The sequence below is a fragment of the Eupeodes corollae genome, chromosome 2, assembly GCF_945859685.1.
Source record: "Eupeodes corollae chromosome 2, idEupCoro1.1, whole genome shotgun sequence".
In the NCBI taxonomy this organism is placed as follows: domain Eukaryota; kingdom Metazoa; phylum Arthropoda; class Insecta; order Diptera; family Syrphidae; genus Eupeodes; species Eupeodes corollae.
Window position 1 is genome coordinate 60,900,685 of NC_079148.1, and position 25,362 is coordinate 60,926,046.

The 25,362-nt window shown below is 35.3% G+C and overlaps 2 protein-coding genes across 2 annotated transcripts; one reads left to right on the forward strand and one right to left on the reverse strand.

Annotated features, from left to right (window-relative positions):
* Window positions 1–14,850: 14,850 nt before the first annotated feature.
* LOC129945944 (uncharacterized) lies at window positions 14,851–18,057 on the reverse strand. The gene is made up of 4 exons (XM_056055927.1): window positions 16,257–18,057; window positions 15,877–16,166; window positions 15,742–15,819; window positions 14,851–15,675 (listed from the first exon to the last, which is right to left on the reverse strand). The coding sequence occupies exons 1-2, from the start codon at window positions 17,842–17,844 to the stop codon at window positions 16,039–16,041; spliced, it is 1,716 nt and encodes a 571-aa protein (XP_055911902.1). The 5' UTR covers window positions 17,845–18,057; the 3' UTR covers window positions 14,851–15,675; window positions 15,742–15,819; window positions 15,877–16,038.
* Window positions 18,058–23,197: 5,140 nt separating this feature from the next.
* Window positions 23,198–24,694, forward strand: LOC129944956 (uncharacterized). Its single transcript, XM_056054618.1, has one exon. The coding sequence runs from the start codon at window positions 23,198–23,200 to the stop codon at window positions 24,692–24,694; it is 1,497 nt and encodes a 498-aa protein (XP_055910593.1).
* Window positions 24,695–25,362: the final 668 nt, after the last annotated feature.

Consider the following 25,362-nt stretch of genomic DNA (forward strand, 5'->3'; position numbering starts at 1 on the left):
ATAAATTAAAAAGGCATTGACCACACAACAATCAAAGAAATGAAAAAAATAATCCTGTGCCACCACTTGTGTGATATTCTATCAACAGCATAACTTCCTTTGAGCTGGTCAAATTTATCGACAAAATTCATGTTCGTGTTGTAGTCTTTAACGGCTTCTGGACAGGAAACTTCGTAATAGGTACCATCGCGCTCTCTACGGTTAACTTTACCAACGTTCTTAGGATCATGATAGTTTGACAACATAAATACTGATCTCTTGTCCTTCCATTTCAACAAACTAACTTTTGTCTCACTTATGCGGTAATCGTGATCGCCTCTGCGTAAATGCCTGTCATCCTTTAGCTTCAGCAAGAACTTTCTATTTGAATTCACCGTTCCACAGGCGAAAATTTTGTCTTCTTTAAATCTAACTTGTAAAGGGTAACTGTTGAAATAATTGTCAAAATATACTTTATGATTTTTTTCTTTCAAATTTTCACCAAATTTCGTTACAACTTTACCGCAATTATCGAAATCAAGGCAGTTACCTGACTCTGCACACATCATCCATACCTTGTATGTATTGCTTCAAAAAGTTCCTTCCCTTGAACTTTATCATACTCTCATCAATAGCAATTCTTTCTGATGGCTTGTTATTATTTCAAAAAATTAGTTCGTAAAATGTCCAGTAGAGGTCTAATTTTATACAGTTTGTCAAAATTTGGGCAGTTTCTGTCAGGCATTACGCTACTGTCATTCACGTGCAAATAATTCAGAAGCCAACTGAATCTATTTAAGCTCATAACTTCTGATGGCTTGTAATTATTTCGAAAATTAGTTCGTAAAATGTCCAGTAGAGGTCTAGTTTAGTTTGCCAAAATTTGGGCAGTTTCTGTCAGGCATTACGCTACTGTCATTTACGTGCAAATAATTCAGAATCCAACTGAATCTATTTAAGCTCATAAACTTCGAGACATAGCTGTCATGAAAATCAGTTGCTGAACACCAGTAATCCTTGTAGCTTTTCATTTTTTTATACCCATCACCAAGTTCAACGCAATGAAAACGTCAAGCTCTTTAGTTGTAGTGGGTGTATAAGGTTTTCCAGATTGAGTTGCGTAGAGGTTAGTTTGAAAACATAAAATGTTTTGTAAATGTTCTGTCCAAAATAGCCCAAAATAGTGAAAGAGGGGCAACATTCTCCATGCCCAGAATTTCATCAGATATTCCCACACTTTCCGAAAACGCACCAGGTGTGTCCATTCCATAATTTTTCTTCCACTTTGGAGCTAGTGTCGTTGGTCTATTTACATTCACGGTGTTGGACTCTGTAACATTAGAATTTCGCTGAACTAAGTTTGATAAAGGGAGGTCATCATCGGAATCAAAGTCATAATTGGGAACTTCTCCTATCAAATCCCCTAACAAAAGTGGACTTGGCTGATCGTCTCTTTCTTCTCCGTCATCCTGGTCACTACAAAAACTATCGTTTCCTGAAGGAATATCTTCCAACAAATATTCGAAAGTTTCTCTTCCTTGTAGCCGGCGGCAGCGCGACATACTGTAAAAAATCAAAAAACAGCAATTATATTTACATGTATAAATTTCATTTGGACTGTGACCACAAACACACAACATTCATGGTGGATAGTTTAGTAACCACCATATTTTTTCCATCAGTACACAGTGAAAACACAAAAGTAACATTTTTTCTATTTAAACACGTATAAAATATATTTATGAGAAAACATTGAGTAAAAAAAAATAAAAAAAAAAGATCTTACTTTTCCAATTAACAATTTTCTTATCGAATTGAACCGAACGCAAAATAACAGTAATGCATTCAATTTACCGCAAATCTGTCGAATCTGGTCAAGCATGGTTCGAAAATTCATCACACTTTAAAAAATTGTCGCTAGAATCTGTAAAACTCAAAATAAAAATTCCGAAAGAGGTGGTTAGTGACACTAACCACCCAGGCTGAAAGAGTTAAAACATACACAAAAGTGGTTAACAGTTGTCACTGGACCATGGGTTCTCACAAATCGCAGCCTATGAAAAAAAAACAATATTCTATAATTAACACCCTATCTGTCCCTATTATCACATTTGATACACAAATTTAATTTTTTCTCATGCCGCCTTCGCCCGTGTATCATATTTGATGTATTTTGGACTGCAGCTTGACTCGACCTCAGCAAGAGCATTTCTTGTACTTGTAACCTTGAGAGTGGGGCTTCATCTGATAGTTTGTTTTATATCCATCTTTCATTTATGAATGCATCACGAAATAAGAGGCTACCTGCAATTTGTTTATACCACATGATGTTTTTGAGAACATGAATGAAATTAAGCCTATTGATCTTTCATATCAATTAGTTTTTCAGAATCGTTATTGTCTATAATATAATTCCACTCTACATTCTTATTGCTGTCGATTTATTACCATGGCAAGATACTTAAATACATCTCGATTATTACGCCATTTTAAGACAAAAATGCATCCCTCCTTTTATTGACCAATTATTTCGGATATTTTAAAGTTATTAATAGTGACGTGTAAGGGAAATCAATTCCATTATTGCGTATTGTTCCTAATAAGACTGTGTTTCGATTTTTCAGATAAATTGCCAATAATACACTGGAACAATAATTATAAGCGATAACCATTCGCCCCTCATCTAAAAGTGGTTCACATAATCACATAATACAAACTGATTATCACTTTAACGTCCCATGTATCTTATTTGATACATCAAGTAGTTAGCATACGTCCATAAATCACAAATGACCACAGCAGTGACCAACTATATTCAAATATTTCAAATCAATATTAGAATCTAACCGATTCTACGTGGAATCTTACGTTTGAGCATTTCTAAATATATTTGTATGGAGACAGCAAAGCGAAGCGAAGTAGGTGGCAAGAGACAAAACAAATTTTGTGTTATCTAATATGATACATGGGACGTATTGTTGATGTCTTGAAATAATGATAGACTTACTTTTTGCTTTAAGTCATTTTGTATGTGGCAGGTAAAAAAAAAATTGACTCCTGAACTCCCATACGGTTTATTGGACAATCGACATGCATAATATCCAAACCAAATACTGATCAATCAGATTCAATGATCTGAAACATGCATTTTCTGTTTAAGCTCAGAGCAGAGCATGAGCAAGTCGAGTACGCTCTGAGCAGAGTTTGATCCAAGGTCATGGATTTATTTAAGAAACACACTCGAGTACTTTCAATAGCTTTAGAATTTGCCATCTGTCTCCACACACAAAACAAACGTGATGTCTTTTATTCATTTTATTCAGAGCTTATTGATGGAAAAAAGAACCATAAACCAAGCCTCCTGATATGTCTGACCCAAAAAAGAAACCCAGGTCTTTTTCAAACGCTCATTTGAGCCGACTGTTGAGTTTTAAATAAACGTCAAAACGTCTCTAAAATTAGTAACATTACTTTAAAACCCTTTTTTGTCGTCGAAAATCATGATTTTTTGAACTAAAGACATTCGAATTGAGATCAATTTTCTTATAGTTGAATGTTGCATTCTTAAATGTTTATTTGGATTCGCATTACACAAGTAATTACAATATATTGATTTACTAAGTAAACATAATTTTTCCATTTCCATTTCGTATTAAAAAAATAAAAATTAAAATATGCAAACAGTTCGGAATAACAATTAAAATAAAAAAAAAATAAAATGAGGTTGTAAAAAAGTGTTGATAAATAAAAAGGAAGCCTTTTCAAATCAATATTAGAATCTAATAATTTTATAGTACGTATATTTTTGTTTTAATATTTAATTTGACCTTAGTAAAGGGCTTCCAAAATTTTGTCTAGAGATTTTCTTCTTGATAAACAAACAAGTTTGATATACATTTTTGAAATACCAAATAAAAAAAAGAAAAGAACTAACTTAATGTTTTTACCAGTTACACCAAAAAATAAAAGCAAATCAGAACTAATTGTCAATTTATATGAATTTATTTTAAAATAAAATGAAAAAAAAACACATACTAACATAATAATGTAGGTCATAATTCCATAAAAAAAAAGAAGAAACAAAACATTACAGAACAGAAAACATATCGGCTAGAATCTATTTTCGAATTTTAATAAAAAACTAAAAATAAAATCTCTTCTCTTCAATTTGAAAATCATTATTTTATTTTTCAAATATTTACTATTGTGATCTGTATACAAAAACAAAACAAAATTGCATTCCATCTCAAATATTGTATAATAATGGTGCCAAAGAATAACCTACATTTATCTCTTTTTTGCTAACGTGTATTTTTAGTTTGCTTATTAATATTATGTATACACTAATAAAGTAATTTATAAGATTTTTTTTCTACTTCAAACTTAATTATGGTGAGTAAGGTTTTTCTATTCGTAAATATAGTTTTTGTGTGATAATTTTAAGTAAACAAAAATAGTCTTAAAACTAAAACCACAATTTTGCAGATAATTTAAATAGAACTATAAAAAAATACCACTGTCTTCCTCGTCATGAAATGTGGTTCATGATAATCTAAGCATTTGACATGTATTTAGAGCCTTAGTCGATAACTTTTGATTGAATACAACCATTATTTTTGCGACGAAGTTCGCTATTACCAAATCTTCAGCTATCATGTATTTGAGTTTTTAAAGCTGTCAGATACTTTTAAAAGAATTCGGCGTTTCTTAAGCTCTCTTGAACTAAATCTTAAGTTAATTTATCCAAACCTTAATTTAAATTTTCAAAGCCATTGTTTTATAAACTTTATATCTCGAATTCCTTGAGTTTACTCACTTTGCTAAGAAAAGAAGAACGCCATCAGTTCTTGAAAACTATGTTTTGTAGGTTCAGAAACATAATAATTTGAATAACTTGCTTAAACTAAAAATAGTTTATTGAGAGGTTATTCCTTTTTTCTAGAAACATTTCTTTTGTTTTTGACAACATTTATTAAAAGTTAACAAAAATAAGGAGTTTTGTAAATAGGTGTTTATTGGTTTTGAATTCTTCAACATTGTAACGACATTGAAAGTTAGAAAGTTAACCTTTGTTAGCAACTCACATTCACATAGTACTGTGAAAGAACGAATCTCTCTTACTTTATAGTCGGCCGAAGTTTGGCTTCAGGTTTTACCTTGGAGAGTAACTACTACGGTTGAACTGTTTAAGGTTAGAAATGTACCTGGATTTGTAAAATGTTTATAAAAAGCGGTCCGATTACAATCCAAATTAATTTGTTTAAGGCTTAGTGAAGATTTAAACTCTTTGTTTTACAAAATATAAAAAATAATATGGTGTCAATGATGTGAATTGAATATTGGCTACTGACGCTTCAAGAGTAGGTGTAGCTCGTTTATCGTTTATCGGTATTTAAAAAATATTTGTGGTACAAATTGTTCCTGAATGTAGCGCTCGCTACTGTTGTCGATTGATTGCTCTAGACCAAATTTCTAACCATAATCCTTACTTTTTAAAAGATATAACCTACCTTTATAACCTTATCTTCATCTGCTAACGGATCTCCAAATTAGTATATTTAATGGATCTGCTTTCTTTGAATACATTCGGCTGATAAATGTTCCATTATTAACGATTAGTGGTTCGTGGCCGATATCATTTTCGTAAAAGGACGTTCGCACCAAACCGTCACTCTTTGCATCTTTTCATGCGGCTATAAATATTTTTGACACATGCGCTGAGTTGAAAGTGGGCCTAATCGCTTAAAATTATTTTCTTCTTAGTTACTATTTATTTCTGTCTGTTCAATCAATCATTTGGTAAAACCTCTCCGTGGTTGAATTTGTTAAAGGCAGCAACAAATAAAGCTAAGCAAAAAGCTTGAAGTTAAGGTGTGACTCACAATTAACATCCATCGTTCGTTACCTTAACTTTTAAGTTATTTTTTAAGCACAGAAGAATAGTAAAGCTTAATCGTATTAAATTGGATATTTTATTGTCAGTATTTTTGAAGCTTTTAAAGTATTATTTATAATTTTCTTGATTGATCTTTGAGATGCGAAGTTGAAATTGAAACACTTGTCTTTTTTAAATATTCAACCCTGATGATTCGTTGACCTTTTTATTGGGCATTCTTATGCTAATACGAAAATACTAGTTGAAACTAACGTCTTGGAAAATCACAGCTGTGATTAAATAAAATGAGTCTTTGAATAAAGGAAAGGTAAACATATGTATATTGGTACACAAGTTTTTATAGTCCTTTTTTAAGCCAAAGCAAATATGTTGTACAAGTTTTGTTCAGTGGTGGTTGCAAGTGCAGTTTATACTTCCAACATACAGGGTGGCGCACCAATTGTGCTACAATAAGAAATTCAAATAACTTTTTTTTTAATCGATGTATTTCATTTTTTATTGGTTAGAAAATTAAATTTTATTTTAAATGGTTAGTTGTTTTTAAAGATTATAGACCGCAAATAACCTCCACGCTCTCTCACGCATATGCGGCACCTGGTCAAAAAAATATTCATTGCGGCCTGAAGAGTTGAAGTTGGGATCGCCTCAATTATTGTCGTTATGGACTGCTTTAATTCGGTTAAATTCCTGGTCTTCGTTTTATACACCTCTTGCTTGACATAACCCCATAAAATCTGGTGCAGTCAGGTCAGGTGACCTTGGGGGCCAGCGAAGAGTGGAGTTCCTGGAAATTAAAATGTTTGCAAATTTTTTGTTTACCTCCGCCATAACTGGTCTGGCTATATGTACAGTTGCTCCATCTTGCTGAAACCAAACGCTGTTGAATGGTATACTTCTTCGGCGCAGTTCTAGGTAAAAAAAAATTCCTTGAACATCTTTAAATAACGGTCCCCATTGACAGTTACGGTAACACCGTTTTCTTCAAAAAAGTACGGCCCGACAATACACCTTGATGCAACGGCGCACAACATAGTGACTAGTTCTGGGTGCAGTTCCGTCTCATGGAGCATTTCTGAATTAGACTCATTCCAAATACAGCAATTTTGCTTGTTTACATTGCCGTTAAGATCAAAATGGGCCTTATCAGACATGAACAAACAATTAATCAATGTGTTGTCTTCTTCAGCCATTGAAATCATTTTTTGGCAATATTCCAGGCGAACAGGCAAATCCTGAGGGTTTAACTTGCTATTAATTTGGACTTTGTACGGAAACAAGTTTAAATCGCCATGAAGTATCCGTTGTAATGACCGTCTACTTACTCCAATTTGCCCCGATAAGTTTCGCGTCGAAACGCTCGGATTGGCCTGTATTGCAGATGCCACTGCTCCGATTATATCCTGAACCCGAACATTGGCATCTCGATGGTACGGCCTTGGTGCGATGCTTCCAGATTCGGCAAACATGTTTACAAACCTCATAATGGTCCGTCTACGTGAGGGATTACCGCAAAACTCCCGCCTAAATTCCCTTTGGAAGGAAATGACGGACTGCAAAGCTTGGCAAATAGTACCCTACAAAATAAAAAAAAATAAGCCGATTACTCACACAGAAAAAAAGTTATTACGTTTTATTTTTGTAGCACGATTCGTGCGCCACCCTGTATATTTTGATGGATTCAAGTGAAAAAATTAATAACAAAAACGTGCTAAAACTTTTTGAAAGAATTATTGGGATATTTTTATAAAAGTTAAAAACCTTGACCAAATAATAAGATTAGACATCTTCTGTTAAATAACAGCGGTCAACCTATTTGGTTTTATTAATTTTTTGGTGATTTCGCATCCAACGCTTTTTCGTCCAGTTCTTCCCAAAAATTTTCGATTAGAATCGGAGATTATCGTGGTGTGTATGGAAGTGGTTGTGTGAAACAAAACAATAGCACTTAATATCATTGGGTTACAATTTCTTTAAATAAGTTTCAAAACTTGAATAAATTTGAATGAATTTTATTAAATGAGTTTAGCTTACGATTCTCTTTGGAATTGTGATCAGGGGACTGAGCTGGGCACTTCAAAACGTTGATTTTATTTTCCAAAAAAACAATTTTGCACTTTTGTTTTGGATCATTGTCATTTTGAAATATCCACTTTAACGGTATCTCTTCTTCCTCGTGTGGTGGCAGCATGATGTTTTGATGGATGTCTTTATACATAAAGCGATCCATTATTTCTTCTATCTTATGAATTGGGCCGTCTCCAGCACTCCTTTTGTGAAACTTGGGTTTAATCTTTGGCCTTTAGGCCTGCGGACTTGCATTTTTCAATCGGAACCCTGCAGATTAAACTTGGCTCATCCGAGAATAACACCTTCTTCCATTTAGCAAAAGTCCAGCCTTCGTGCGCCTTTGCAAAGGCGAGTCTCTTCCGGTTGTTTTTCTTGGAGATAAATGGTTTCCTAAGAGTTTTGTACGAGTAAAAGCCGGCGTCCACAACTGTTCGTTGGACAGTCCTACTGGATACAGACAAGCCCAGTTCACTTCTTATTGTTGTTGCCGGAATAGAAAAGCCCTTTTTAACCAGACTATAGTGTTACCATCTCGTAAAGTGTTTTTTGTTGGTCTTCCACCACGATGTTTGGTTTCCAAGCAACTTGAATTGCGAAATCGGCTTATTATTCGCAAAATGAGGAAATGGTGAATCGGTTATTTTTGTGCTATACTGGTCACTGATTGACCTGCATTAAAATCCGCAATTATCTTCTTTTTAAAATCGGTGGGATATTTGTTACGAGCCATTTTAATAAATTTTACACTTAACGAAATTACACCTACTCTGTGACTTTGATATCAATAAGATGATTATTGTGTTAGCTTAACTTATTTTAAATAACAGTCAAATTTATAATAGAGTAGTAAGAGACAAAGCTTACTTACTTACTTAAGGTGGCGCTACAGTCCGGGGCGGACCTGGGCCTCAACCAACAAGCGTCTCCAGCCAGCTCGGTCCCTAGCTAGCTGTCTCCAGTTTCGCACGCCAAGTTGGTTGAGGTCCTCTCCCACCTGGGTGCGCCACCTGAGTCGCGGTCTTCCTCTACTGCGCCGTCCCTCGGGATTGCATTCGAAGACCTTCCGGGCTGGAGCGTTGATGTCCATCCGCTCTACATGACCTAGCCATCTAAGCCGTTGGACTTTGATTCTGCTAACTAGGTCAGTGTCGCTGTACAGCCCGTACAGCTCGTCGTTATATCTTCTCCTCCATTCTCCATCTATGCGTACGGGACCAAAAATCGCCCGAAGAATTTTTCTCTCAAAGCATCCTAAGACGCTCTCATCTTTCTTTGACAGGGTCCAGGCCTCAGCGCCATAAATGAGAACCGGGATGATGAGTGTCTTATAGATGGTGATTTTACATGTTCGAGAGAGGACTTTACTTCTCAATTGCCTTCTAAGTCCAAAGAAGCAGCGATTTGCAAGAGTTATTCTTCGTTTGATTTCAGCGCTGGTGTCGTTGTCTGCATTAATAGCGGTACCTAGGTAGACAAAGTCCTTAACTACCTCAAAGTTATAGCTGTCCATGGTGACGTTTTGTCCAAGACGTCGTTGTTCAGTGTCCTTTTTTGATGACAGCATATACTTGGTCTTGCCCTCATTGACCACTAAACCCATCTTCTTCGCTTCCGTCGCAATGCTCAAAAACGCTCCACTGACATCACGCTTTGATCTTCCAATTATGTCAATATCATCTGCGTATCCGAGTAATTGGATGGACCTTTGGAAGATTGTGCCTCTAGTGTTGACGGTTGAGTTTTGCACAATTCCTTCCAGAACGATGTTGAAGAAGTCGCATGACAGTGCATCGCCTTGTCTACTTTTATGACATCAAATGCATCGGTAAGATCTTTTCCGACCTTGAAAGAGCAGCGTCCATTCTCCATCCTCATTCTGCACAAACGCATAAGTTTTGACAGGGATGTCAAAACTAGACATGGCTCGGTAAAGCTCTTCCCTATAGATGCTGTCATACGCGGCTTTAAAATCGATAAAGAGATGGTGGGTATCGATTTGAAGCTCCTGGGTTTTTTCCAAGATCTGCCGTAGTGTGAATATTTGGTCGATAGTGGACTTTCCTGGTCTGAAGCCACACTGATAAGGACCAATCAGGTTGTTGACGAATGGCTTCAGACGTTCACATAATACGGCAGAGAGGATCTTATACGCAATGTTAAGAAGACTGATGCCTCTGTAGTTGGCGCAGTTTAGAGGGTCTCCTTTCTTATGTATCGGGCACACTATGCTGAGATTCCACTCATCGGGCATGCTTTCTTCCGACCAAATTTTGCAGATGAGTTGGTGCATGCTCCGTACCAAGTCATCGCCTGCTGCTTTGAATAGTTCGGCAGCGATGCCGTCAGCTCCAGCAGCTTTGTTTGACTTAAGTTTAGATATAGCTATCTTCACTTCGTCAAGGTCGGGTAGGCGGAATTGTTGATCTGCGTCGCCGAGGTTGAGTGGTTCTATCTCCCTTACAGCGGAATTCGGTTCGTCATCGCCGTTATATAATTTGGAGAAGTGATTTTTCCATATTCTCAGCATCGACTGTGGTTCTACTACGATGTTCCCTTGATCGTCTTTACAGGCTTCGGTTCGTGGCTGGTACCCTTGGGAGGTTTTTTTTACCTTTTGGTAAAATTTACGAACCTCATTCCTGTTGTGACATCCCTCTATCTCCTCGATCGCGCGCTTCTCATGCTCCCTTTTTTTCCGTCTTAGAAGCCGGTGTTCCTCTCTCCTCTTCTGCTCGTAGAGCTCGCGAGCAGCTCTCGTCCTTTTGTGCAGCGCCGTTTTGTATGCCTCTTGTTTCGCTGCGTGAGCTTGCTGGCATTCGTCGTCAAACCAGGGGTTTCGCTGTGGTGGCCGTGTGAAACCTAGCACTTCAGAGGCGGCATCTCTGATGGCTGCAAGGCAATGTTGCCACTGGTTTTCAATGCTTAATGCAGGAAGCATAGGACTCCTTAGGAGGTTATTAGAGACTCGATCGGAAAAGGACATGGCAGTCTCTTGCGATTGTAGCCGTCTAACGTCGAATCTTCTCACAGTACTTCCTTGTTTTGGCTTGGATCGGGATATCCGTAGCCGTACCTTGGCTACAACGAGGTAGTGGTCCGAGTCAATGTTGGCCTCTCGGAATGTTCGGATATCCTGGATACTGGAGAAGTGTCGTGCGTCGATCGCAATGTGGTCAATCTGGTTGACGGTTGATTGATCAGGAGATTTCCATGTCCCCTTGTGGATATTAAGATGCGTGAACTGCGTACTAGCTACCAGAACGTCTCGCCCCGCAGCGAAATCGACCAGCCTGAATCCGTTGTCGGAGGTAGTGTCGTGCAGGCTGTATCTCCCGATTATGCCACCAAAGATGTCTTCTCTTCCTAGCTTGGCATTAAAATCTCCTAAGACAATTTTAATGTCATAGCCAGGGCACTGCTCATATGTCTTGTCCAAGAGCTCGAAGAACATATCTTTGGTGTCTTCATCTTTCTCCTCTGTTGGGGCATGCGCGCATATTAGGCTTATGTTGGCGAATTTAGCCTTGATGCGGATTGTCGTGATGCGCTCGCTCACACTGTTGAAACTCAAGACTTTTTGCCTGAGCCTAGTTCCAACAACAAATCCACACCCAAATAGACGCTGTCTTTGTTCTCGGTAGCAGTCGCCGTAGTAGATATCGCAGTCTTTTAGTTTGCGTTTACCCGGTCCATCCCATCGCACTTCTTGGATGGCTGTAATATCTGCCTTGCAGCAGTTTAGGGCTTCCGCTAATTGTTCGGCTGCACGTGGTCTGTTAAGGGACCTAACATTCCACGTACATATCCGAAGTTCGTTGTCCTTATTTCGTTTGCGTGGGTTGTCAACAGTGAATCCGTCCGTATCCGAGGCTTGTTGTTGCTTCGAGACTATGATGTTTTTACGTGGCCAGGAAGTCACCCCGACGGCACAACCCCCAACCTGGAGGGCCAGATCCTTAGTATAACTCCAAGGAAGGGGAGCCGGATGAACCGCTCCTTATAGGCCTGGGCTCCGAATATGTCGAAGAAGCCCTATAAGGTGTTCACTAAGTAGTTCGACCTTACTGGAACTGTAGACGCCACCGTTGATTCTATCTCGAGAATTCGTCCGCTGCCGCCTGGATAAGGAGAGGTGCCTTAGTGGAAACACCTCTCCCCCAGAGACAAAGCTATTGTTGATAAAATGTGACCGTGTTATAGTTTTGTCGCGGTTGAAATGCAAACATCTTTCTATTTGTTGTTACATTTACTTTGTACGAAAGTATTACAGTTATTTGTACTATTTTTTAAGAGCTGAAGCGAACTTTAATAATTTTATTAAAAAAAATATAAAATAACAAAAAATAAATAATGCTGTTCGATGCCGCTATCCATGAGCGGCACTTGCATCCAGGAAACTAATCAACTTTCGGTACTCGGTATGAATATCACAGATCCTCTATGGAATGATCACATATTCGATATTGCAAAAAATGCTGCTAGGTGCTTAGGATTTCTCCGACGGTACAAGAAATTTTTCACCTCTTCTGATTTGGCTGTAATTTATAAAGCCTTCATTCGTCCAAAACTTGAATATAACTCGCATATTTGGGCAGGTTCCCCTAAAACAAGAACAAGTTTAAGTATCTTGGACAGGATCCAAAAAGAGAGCCTTTGAAAATGATAGGCGAAAGAACTATAACCGAAACAATTACGTCACTTGAACACCGCCGCAATGTTTCATGCCTTTCGTTGTTCTACCGATATTTTTATATTTTTATAAACAGTGTTCTATCGAATTAGCCAGTTGCATTCCCCCCCTAAAACATTTCAACCGTAATACTCGTATTTCTAGGAATGCACATCAGTTTAACCTTGAGCACAATTTCGGACGTACTGTCAAGTATAGAGATTCTTTTTTTAACCGCACATCGAGAATGTGGAATGCCTTACTGTGTTTTTCCCTACCATTTTGATATTCAAAAATTTAAGACCAATGTGCATCGGTATCTCCTCTTTAATCCTTCCCTATTTTCCAAATGCTCGCACTGTGTTTAAACTTTAAACATGTTAAGGGTATTAATAACCCCTTGAGTGCCCGTTTATTATAAAAACAAAAATTACAATAAATATAAACACTGTACATCTTGAGCGGTATTTTTGGGGTTATTGTTATACTAGGATTTGAACTATCGCGAAAGATTTAGCTTGTTGGAACTTTTTTTTATGGATGGAATGATTGATATCCAACTCATATACATCGCAGCAGTCATGTTGTTCCACTCTATAGCTTCACCATGTTGCCCTGTAGGTGACAGGTTTTTTTTGTGCAGTTCTGTGTTCGACTTTCTCCTTAAGATTCTACGGTCATCATTCTGAAAAACATTAAGTCTATGCTCAACAATAAAGACAACGCCATCCCAGAAACTCTTTCATTTGCCTTTGTATTCGATCACGTATTCGAATTGATTTTTTAAGTCACTTTCGAAATGATAGACTTTCGTCTCGTAGTTCGATTGCTGTACCGGTACTATGAAGCTTTATCCTTACCGTCATTTGATTAACTTTTTTCTAAAGTTCGTATCTCTTCTCTGCAGGAAATTGCATTTGTTCTGACATATTGGACAATCTTATTCCATAAGCACTTTGTAGTTTCAAAGCTAGACACGCTCCTAAAACGATGCACGATGCTCCGAATAGTGCCTCGACTTCTAAACATAATTTTACAAATCTCTGCATATTATTTGCCATGATTATCCATATTAAGAATTACTTTTGAATTTGATTCAACATTCTTTTTTTGATTCAATTGATAAGCAAGATTAACCCGTTTGATTGGAGTGCATTTTCCACATAATAATCTAGAGATTTGCTAATAATTGTTTGCGAGAAGAAAGTAGTTTTGAGTTAATTATTTAATTAGCTTGGATATCCCCAAACAGTGGTTGACGAAATGAAATGCATTTGATAGTAAATAAAACTTAAAAGTAGGTTTACATTTTTAATATCGTGGTGTACCAATATTTAAATGTGGTGTTTAGAATAGCGGCGCCAGTTAGCAAAAGCCAAGTGCAAAGCTGATATACCAGCTTTAAGAACTTTAAATTGTGTACCTTACACAAAACTTAGAATTTAAATATTCAAAGTGACCCAATAAGCTAAAATTAGGCCAAAAGTGTTGAAGGATGTGCATTGTGCACTTATGCTCTCATGTTTGTGTAAAGACATCTAAACTGAAATTATGAATTATTTCTTCCTTAACGTGTTCCTTTAACCCATTAACACCCAAGGGTATAGAAAAATAGAAATTTTGTATTTTTGTGATATTTTCTGTTTATTGAGTTTAAATTTAAAATAATTGCAAAAAAAAAAAAGTTTTCAAAAAATAGTGGTCAGCAGTTACGAGGGTGTACTTTTTTAAGTACAATGGTATCATACATACTATTTTAATTTTGATTAATATGAACATTTTTAAAGCAATCTTTATGTATGCAAAGGGTCACATTGCACATTTCACAACACCATTTCGATCGCTGATGGCACTGGCGACATCTTAACTGATTTGGTAACTTCTTTGCAAAATGGTATCCTGGGCTTTCTGTTATGCTCCTTTTGACTGCGAGTCTCGGTTGTCCTTGATTCAAAGTGTGAAATCTGAGATAATGCAGCGTAACAGCTCTTGTAAACTCCAGTAAATCACCTTTGTAGTTGTTGGTCAATTTGTGAAGCTTCCAGGCATTAGAGACAGTAGATGAAATCATCGATGTGAAAATGTTCCACCACCACTTCTTCGCTCTTATTTCTATAGAATAAGTGTTAATGAACTGATCGTGAAGATCAACACCACCCATATTTTTATTATAGTTTTTGAAGACAAGCGGCTGAGGAATATTAATTTTTTCTCTTGTTCTTTGTCCCATCTTTTTACATTCTCGCAAGGTTCGATTTTGTCGTAGTTAGTGGCTATAGTAACGATGCTGTTGTCTTTCCATTTAACGAAAAGCAACTCATTGGTCTCGTCGAATTGGTGGTCAAAAGTACCCCTTTTTTGCTTTTGAAATTCTTTATTTTGAGGAAGAGGACATTTTTTGAGCCGATTGTCGCGAGCTGTTCCAGTTGCTCTAAATTTCTTTTGTTTTAAAATCTTCATAAGTTCATAGCTTGTAAAAAAATTGTCAAAATAAATTGCATGGTCAGTTGGACATTCAATATTTTTTAGTAAGTCAAGAACAACTCTTGACCCTAATGGCAATTTCTTTAGAGAAGGCTTAACATTTTTTGCTCCGCAATAAGTATCAAACTGATACATATAACCATCCTTGCTACAAAGCATCCAATTTTTGAAGCCGAACCTTACAGGCTTTCCTCTTATGAATTGCTTTGAAGAATGACGACCGAAGTATTTGACCATGGATTCATCTATAGATAAATGCTCATTAGGCCGGAGTGAATTTGAACTTTTTTTTTTTTTTAATTTTCGTATGCCTATGGTACTAAAAGTTGAATTTGGTTTTTTCTTAACGATACCACAAGTTCTTAGCAAAAAAAAATTATGTCCTAAGGTTCCTCTATTCGCAAACAAAAATGCCCTTTCAAACGTATATTCCTTACTATTAAAACAGACAATTTGTATTATATGCTTTAAAAAAAATCACATTTTAATAAAGAACAAATCTTAAGATTACATTTTGAATGCAAAAAAAAATAAATTACATGTTTTAGTAAAAAAAAAATACATTTTCCAAATTAATCCCCTGAAATAATAATAATTTAAAACATTATTAAAATTATATTGATGATGGAAAAAATTCTAAATTTACCTTACACTATTATACCAATAGGTGTTCTATTCAATTCATGTTTTGGGTGTGGGGTTGAGGTTACAAATCGTTTTTAATCTAGAATAACATTTTTATAAAGTAAAGAAATAATTCAAGTTATAAAATTTAATTTACCAAATAAATAAAAAAAGATGGATCATTTTTCTAAAGCCTTAGCAAATTCCTTCTTCGTTTCAAATTTTGGCAACAGCTTTCGAGATGAGATTCTTGCTTTTATAAATCCATCTCTTGACTCTCGGCCACACACTGAAGCTGAAGCTTCTGTCACCAGCTTAATCATCTTTCGACGGCTTGAGTGTGACATGGATATTTGGATAGCTCTATATTTTCAGGAACATTTTGAACCATTGCGTGTAAGTCGTCATCTGATATTTTTCTAGTTAAAGGTGGTTCGGTGATCTTAACTGTAGCCCATTTTATTAGATCGATGTAATCATCGGCATCAAAATTTATTTTTGGGATCTTAAACTGTCGGATTTAATTCATTTTCCTACCTTGTATATCCGCTCTGCTTTTTAAAATCCTTCTAAGGCCTAATTCCCGGACATAGCTTCGGCTATCAGCTAACATAGCAAGTAAAATATTTTCTGGATGGCAAAAATATGCATTACGCTCTATTACCGGATGAACAATTGCCTTAAGTGCTAAAATGTGTTTTGGTCCATCTAAACAAGATGGTTTTGTTTTGATTTGAAACCAAACAAACGCATACACTTTTATTATGTACGTAGCCAGAACCAATAACTCCTTTGAAGGTTTTTCAGTTGCTACATAGAGTCGTAGAATCCTGTTAGCTGTTGTAAGCCACCTTGAATGAGACATTCTTCCTGGCTGTCGGTTTGCAAGCTCTAAATCTACATTCCCATTAGAAACTGCTTCACACATTTCATACAGATATTTCTGATCCGTGCTTAAATGTTCTATAGTTATCGGAGGCAGTTCTACCATTATCTTTTCAAAACCTTGAATTGGTAAACTATCACAGCTCTCAAGAGCTTTTCCCAGTACTCCAGAAAAGCCTTTTGGGTCATTGGTTTTTCCATCAACATGTGCCATTAAATGACGAAGTGGGAGTTCATTTAGATGGAGTAAACAAATAAACCAATGTACTGGCTTACCAATGGCTGCTTCGAGCTGACATACAATACCATTTTTAGATCCAGTGTTCACAATAGTTCCATCGCATCCAACCGCTGTAATTTCTTCCATATTAACACACAGGATGTTTTTTACAAAATCAATTATGCTTGAAGATATTGTTTTGGCATTCCCACAGGATGGAGTAACATGTCCCAGATACTGTCCTTCTGGCTCAGAAACAAGTACAATGTGTTCTTCCACTGAAATCTTCCGATGTGTTCTAGCCCCAATTGTTTCCAAAATCATTGTTTTGTCTTTTCGTCCGTCAAAGTATAAGCCTGTTATATTTTCAATTTCACATTGAAGATTTTGACGTAATTTTTGTCTTTCTCGTCTTAATTTGCTTCTGTCAATTACTTTTGAAGAATCTAGCTTGGAAACGACAACAATGTCTTGTAAAAGAGAACTTACAAGAATTGATGCTGACCTGTCGGATACTCCTGTTCTGTCGCATGCTGATGCTAAATTCGTTAAATTTATCCTAGCTTGTAATTTTGGAATTGACGGACTTCTGCTGGGTAATATCGGAACATCGCTGTCGACATCGCCCTCGTCCTCGTCATAACTTAAAACACTTGGATCATCCCCACTTTCATCAGAAATTTGAAGATCATTTTTGAGTCTCTTAGATTCTTTCATCTCTTCATACCTTTTTCGTTTTAGATCCTCTTGAATTTTGCGATCATTCTTTTTTTTAATCTTTTTCGTCAACTCAGAGTCAACACTACCAATCACCATACTCCTTGACTGTCTTTGGTCAAGTAAAAAACAGCGTTCTGCTTGAGGAACTTTTATTGGGCAAGGACATATTGAAAAGTCGTTACATTTACAAGCTGATAAATCAAAAAGTATATTGCTGGTCGATTTAAATAAATTATGTTTTTCAATAAATGAGCTTTTCTTTGATTTTATATTTTTTTTTATTGCTTTGTATTTTTTCATTGTATATTTTAATTTTATGTAAAATCTGCTGATCTGACACAATAGGCAGAGATGCTTTTAGCCAAACACTTTTTAAATCGATCAATAATTTCGAAGACACTTCAAAAGCACTTGGGTCATATCCTTTTTGTTTTTCCTTCAATGCATTTCTGATGAACAAATACGCTTTCATGACATCACGATAAGTTGGAAGAACATTGGTTTTAAGCTCGGAGGGTGGGTGCTCCAAGAACTTCACACTCGGTTTCACTTCGCGTTTTTGGCATTTTCACAATTTAAAATAAAACAACCGGCACTCACAAATAAGAATATAAATAGAATGCCGATTCAAATGGAAAAAAGTCAAAACGAGAAAATAAAAGTATAAAAAAAATGAGAAACGGCCCAAGGAGAACTAGATTAAAATTAAAATAATAACGACCACTTTTAGTTTCCCCTATGTGAACTTACCCCCACCCCCCTTGAAAAATTTCTGCCGGTGCATATGACTAGGTACTATAAGTATAAACTCTATATACAACTACATTAATTAATTTTTTTTTTAAAAGTAGGTATGTCAAAAAATCCAAAACAATGACGTCATGAAGGAACCCTAGGATGACGTCACACATTGACCAAATTTTGCACCCAACCTTTGGGTCCCCAAATTCAACTTTTCCGCATATAGGCCTTAAAGATTTCCGGAAAAAAAAATTTCACTCCACCCTAATGCTCATGCATATATCCCCATTTTTGAAATTTTTTGCACATAAGCTGGCTTAGCGGACGAAGGTTTGCCATTTTGTCATTCAAGTCAAGGTTGTTGTTATCAGCAAAATGTATGTACCTTTTTATTTCTTGAAACCTGTTCCTTGAAATACTGTTGGATACAATAGGAACATGGGTATCTGCCGACAGCTTCCAGTACATATATTTTCTAGCTTCAGAATGATAGCCCGAAAACAATAAGATACCAATGAAAGTTTTTAAGTCATCTTCATTGAATACAAAGCTGAGTTAATTTTTTTGGCCAGCATACAACATGGTTTGGCTCACAATGAGTTGTCATAAGTCGACATCAAACAATTTTTCATAAACATCAACTTCGCTGAGCCCAATCAAATCTGAAGCACAGTTTTTTATTCTTTCCAAATAGTTTTCAGTTCTTTGAAATTCGTTTGGGGAAATTGTCTTTGTCCAAACAGGAGGGGCAATTAACTTTTTTAGCTCGGACAGCGGAAGGTCGTCATCGCTTTCGTATTCTTCTTCGAAAGTCAATCTATTCAAAACTCCGAAGATCTCAACCTCTTATATTTTCTTCATCTAAATCCTCTTCGTCCGTAACGTAGTCCATTGGTAAAGGAACCATGACGATATCAGCATTGACTATATCGTCATTGCTGTATAGTTCGTCCAGGGCAGATTCCAGATTTTGAAAGCGTTTTCCATAAAAGTTTTTCGTTGGGATGCTTTTGAAATTCATTTTAGTAACTAAAAAAAAGTGCATGTATAAACCCGTTGTACTTTTTAAAGTACATCAAACTTTGACGAAACTTACCTCCTTATATATACAACGAAATATATTTGAAATTACAATTTTCTAAACGTTATCGTTATTTCTTTTGATTATTTGGAAGGAAATCGAAATATTTGGATTTTTACGAGTTTTATGAGCACTTATGTTTTTGCAACTAACAACACGAGTAGAAATATAAGGGCCTATTATGGATCACAACTCAACTTAGTTGAGTTGTAATCAAGACAACTCAATTTGAAGACAACTGCAAAAAAAAATCGTATTATGGGAGACAACTTTTTTCAGTTGAGTAGACGAAATAGATTGCCTACTTTTATGTGCTTGTTTTGTGTCAAAATCAGCTGTGTAAAGTAAAATACGTAGGAATTTCAAAATTTTGAATTCAGTGCAAAATTTTATAAAAAAGACAAAATAATAGGAAATGGAGAGTTCTATTGATTTGTTTCTTGGAAATTCGGTAGAAGAAAATCCCCTGAATGTTGCGCTGATGAAAAAAAAATATTCGAGATCACTCCAATCCATTGGAACTTCCAAACAAAAAGTATTATTTATAAACAAATTCTTTGATGAGTGTTGATTATAATGTCTTCGTTTTGTTTCAGATTTATAAGTTATTTTAGACTCAACAAAGACGCATTTGTTTATGTGCTAAACGAAATCAAAGATCATTTGAAACAACCACAGCGTTCCTCCGCAATCCCACCAATTCTCTTCATGGCAGAAGGAACTTACCAAAAGTGCAGTGGTAATAATTTTAATTTAGGCCTTGCTCAGCCAACAGTTTCGGTAGGGTTTAAAAAAGTGCTAGACGTAGTAGAAGAACGTATCTGTATCGTAAGACAAATGATGAGATGAATTTATCAAAAATTCATTTTTACTAGAAAACCAGATTTCCTGGAGTAATAGGATGCATCGATGGAACTCATGTTCGAATCATAGCACCAAAAAATGGTGGTCTTGATGGTGGTCCAATGCTAATCAGTTGAACAGCTATATTTTCCCATTCTTCGTCTTGGGTTCTTTTTGTGGAACCGAATTGTCCCTTGCCTCTGGCCAGCTCAGGTTTCTGCTGCAGAACCTCAATCAACCTCTCGAATTGGGCAGGTTTAGTTATTTTTAATCTAAACAAATTATTTTCTTACAGATGTTTATATTATTATTTGTAAAACTTACATTTTTTTCTCTATTTTCTTAAAAAAAATGGTTTTCAATGAACTGTTGATGCCTACCTTTATTTTTTTGTACACACAAATGCACTACACAACTAGTAAATATCAGTTGCTGAATTTTGACAACAATCACAACTGAGAGACAACTCAACTGGCTTACATAATACCCCGAACATACTTAAAAAGTCAACCATTTTTTAGTTTACTACTGGTTGATTTGTGACAGTCAACTAGTTGTGACCGGTAATACCGATTGCCGGATTACAACTCAACTTTGTTCTTAGTTGTCTTACATAATAGGCCCCATAATATGTCATGCACAAAAAGACAGTTTCAAATAAGCCTACTTCGTTTTTTGTAAAAAAAACTATGTGGAAAAATTCAAATTTATTGAATAAAGAAGAATAAATGTCAAACGTTTTATTTTTCAGTATTGCCATAATTTTATGGCTCCATCAACTTAGTTCATTTTACTGTACTTCAAAAAGTACAATGGGAGAGAATGGGTTAATGATTCAAAAAACCTTACGTAGAAGTTTGACAATGGTTTACAATTTTTCGTTTTAAAATTATTTATTTACAAGTAATAAAAAACTAACTTTATGTTGTGTAAAATCAGAGTGCCTCAAAAAGTAAAACCTCTGCTCTCTAGGCGAATTCTAATCTTAATCGATTCGATCTTAATCTTTCTATTACAAATGTCTGCAAAATAAATCCAAGAGTGCACAAAAAGGCACACGCAACCAGCAGTAACGTTTTTCTTAAACAATTTTTCATAAGCCTTCTTACATAATTTTATTTACTAACTATATTTCTATGTACCTACTCACGTTTATTAGTTTTCTATTTTTGTTTAAACAAAAAAAACATACATTATAATATTCAACGATTTCCATGCAATGAAAAGAAAAATCCATAAACACACAATGTGCAGTTATAATTATTATTATTATAGAATTTAAACCACAGTTACTGTTGATGTATTTGTATTTAAAAAAAAAGTAGCAAAAAATGTTAAAATAACTTTGAAATTAAACAAATAAAAACGAAATATTTGTAGACTCTTAAATTGATTTACAAAATTTAAGTATATTGAACATTGTTGCATAAATTATTACAAACAAACAAAAAATAAAAAAACAAAACAACATAAAATTAGTTAAACAATTGAAAATCCTATTGAGAATTAAAAATAAACAGTTATGTAAAACCTACTAGAGAACAAAGAATAATGGTACCAATATTTACTAAACAAAAACAAAATAAAAAAAACAAACTAAACTAATTTTGTAAATACAAAATATTATATTAATATATTATACACATTTAAAAATGTCTAAAAATGGAACTCTTAACGATTCATGTTTTGAAAGTGAAAACAAATCCAACCAAATTACCAACCATTTGTTTTTTATATTTATTGATAAAAAATAAACAAATAATTTTTTTTTTTACAAAAGAATAAAAATAAAAAAAAACATATTTTACTCTAGAAGACAATTATAACAGTGAATAAATAAATGACTTGAATATTTTAATTATATTGTATTTTTTGAATAGAAGCAACAAGTATGACACAAATTACTTATTACACATTTCCATTGTGAACATTTCAAAATTATGTATGAGTATTAAAAGTATTTTCTTTAATTATTATTGTTTTTTAATTGGTCCCGAATGATGGGACAGTTACTGATATTGAAGAAATCTATACATTCATATACATTATACATTATATAAATATATACATTATTGAATAAAAAGAAAAAGAAAAATATATATATACTTGTATGGAATAGCTTTATGTTGAATATAAAATTAATTAAATATATTATATTAAAATAAATTATTAACATTTCCTGACAAAAACAAAAATCTATTGTTTTTTAATTTTGTAATGATTTTCACAGTCGGGTATTTATGACACCGGGCTTCTTTTAATGGCTATTAACAACAGCATGATAATAAAAATGATTTTGAACATAAGATTGGGAATTGTAGCAAAAATATAACCGGAACCTGCAAATAATGAATTCATAAAATTTTATGTTTGGAATCGACGTAGGACATTTTCCCAAGCAATACGTCAAAAGTTTCAAAAGACTTTTCTTCAACCGCTTTGAGTCCAGCTATTACTCTAACAGAGCTTATAGAATAACTACGTTCTACCAAAGGCTCCACGCCTGGTTCTGATAAAATAACATTTAAGATGTTAAAAAATTTGCCAGCTGAGGTCATGGCAGGGTTGGTCAACCTATATAATAATATTTTGAAAAACGGTACATTCCCGCATGAATGGAAAAAAGCTACTCTGATCCCTATACCAAAACCAAACACGGACTCACAAGCCATCGAAAATTACCGCCCAATTTCTCTCCTCTCCATTCTATCCAAATTATTTGAAAAAATAATTGGTAATAGACTCAAATGGACACTTGAAAAATGTCTCACCAGTGGACAACACGGTTTTAGACCATGTAGAGGCACACATACTTTGCTGCATATGCTTGACCAAGCAGTACATACAGAGCTAGCTTCACGAAACCATTCGGTCCTCTTGTCCATGGACTTAGAAAAGGCTTTTGAAAAAGTAACTTATTTTGGAGTAATACAACAACTCCACGACTGGGGAATCCATTCAAACTATTTGAAGGTGATCTATTCCTTCATGTCTAACAGAAGAATAAAGGTACGTGTCAATGGCTACTGTTCATTAGACAACACAATCGAAAACGGTGTGCCACAAGGACCTCCAATTTCAACAATGTTGTACAATACTTACGTAAATTCGCTTTTAAATGAATTGAACACTGATGGTGATCCACAAATCAAATCAACTTTAACATTAGCCGACAACATTTTCGTTTTAAGTTCTGGTAGCCCAGAAGAAGTTGCCCATGCGCTCAATCAAATTATACAGAAAGCACAAACTTGGTGCACAAATACTGGAGCTAAACTACCTATTGAAAAAATGGAAGTTCTGCATATATGCAGAAAAAGATCTTGTCCGAACAGAACTATCAATCTTAACAACTCTGCTTTTCCCCTTAAAGAAAAATTAAGAATTCTTGGTCTGATTTGCTCGAAAACTTGGAAATGGCATGCACTCGCGAAGTTTGTAGCTGACAAGCTCAACAAATCCTTGAATCTACTCAAAATTATCTGCCAAAAACACAAAGGACCGCACCAGAACACATCTATAAATATAGCACAAGCCCTCATACGGGGTGCCACACAACATAGCCTTTCCATCTATTCACACTGGACAAAAGGGAACGATCAGATGATCCAAATCAAAATGAATGCACTACTACGAAAGTCTGTTGGAGCTCTACCATCTACACCTATTGATGCTTTATTGGCAGAAACAAACACACCATTTTTTTTAGAAACGAAACAAATTACACAAACCAAAATTGTTATACAGAGCCTCATAGACTGCAAACATCCGCTACACGAAATATGCAGAACTGGTTGCACAGTTTCCAAAAAAACGAAAATAAAAAGTGCACTCTATAATTCTATCCGATACCTCACATTTACTAATATCACTATACCAGAAATAGTTAATTACGACGTAGATTCAACACCTTGGCTTTTCCCAAAAAGCACCATTGACATATCTCTAGCCAAAATGCTGAAGGAACGAACCCCGCCCGACATCTACAGAAAAAAATTTGCTGAAAAAATAACTACAGGACAATTTAATTGCATACTATACACAGACGCCTCGACAGCAGAAGAAACAACAAGTTATTGTGTATATAGATACGACAATAAATGTGACAAGATCCTCTCACAAAAACTTACAACCCCAAACCAAAGTCCTTTTGTTGGAGAGGTAATGGCATTGGTTGAAGCATTCCAAATTGCCAACAGAAGACATGATACAACCGCTATTTGCAGTGACTCTTTGAGTGCAATACGCAAAATACTCAACAACAAAAACAAAACACCAATCTTTCATCTTCTACGTTCAATTATCCGCTCCAACTTCCCTAGAATTCACTTAATATGGTCCCCAGGACACACAGGAATTCCAGGAAACGAAACGGCAGACTTTGCGGCTCGTGAAACCATCAAAATGCCTTTGGAATATATAATACCCCCGTTTGCATCTTCAATGTTCAAAATTGTCTCTGACAATATACGACGAGAAGCATAAATACGTTGGAATAACTCCCATTCCTTTTTAAGACAACATAAGACAACCTTAGGACAAGTGACCTACAACGAGTCATTGAACCGATTACAATCAGTGCAGCTCTCTCGGATAAGGCTAGGTCATACCTTGTTCAACAAAGTTCATCTTTATAAAAACGAACCTACACCACTTTGCAGCTTCTGTCAGGAAACTCAAACCTTAGACCATGTTCTTCAAAGATGCCCATTTACAAGAACACACTTTGCAAAAAACATCCCACCGTTACAAAAACTCCTAGATACAACTATTCATCCAGATAACTCACTGCTTTTCCCGCTACTAAACAAACATAAACTTAATCAAATTTAACCTATTTAAATACATTTCAAAATCAACTTTTCTACTCAAAACGATCAACTAACTATATTTCTTAAGACTATATAAATTTATTATTTTAACAGCCATATGGGCCTAGCACCCCGGCGCTATCTATACCGGACGATATAAATTTATTTGTATTGCTACCTGTGATAAAAATAAAAAATAAATAAATAAATAAATAAATAAATAAATAAATAAATAAAGATTCCCTTAAAATTGTATTTTAAGGAGAGGTTGATGATGGAGGTGAAGATACAGGAGGCCATATCCCCATAGATATCCAAGTTATGGCTACAATAAGGTATTGT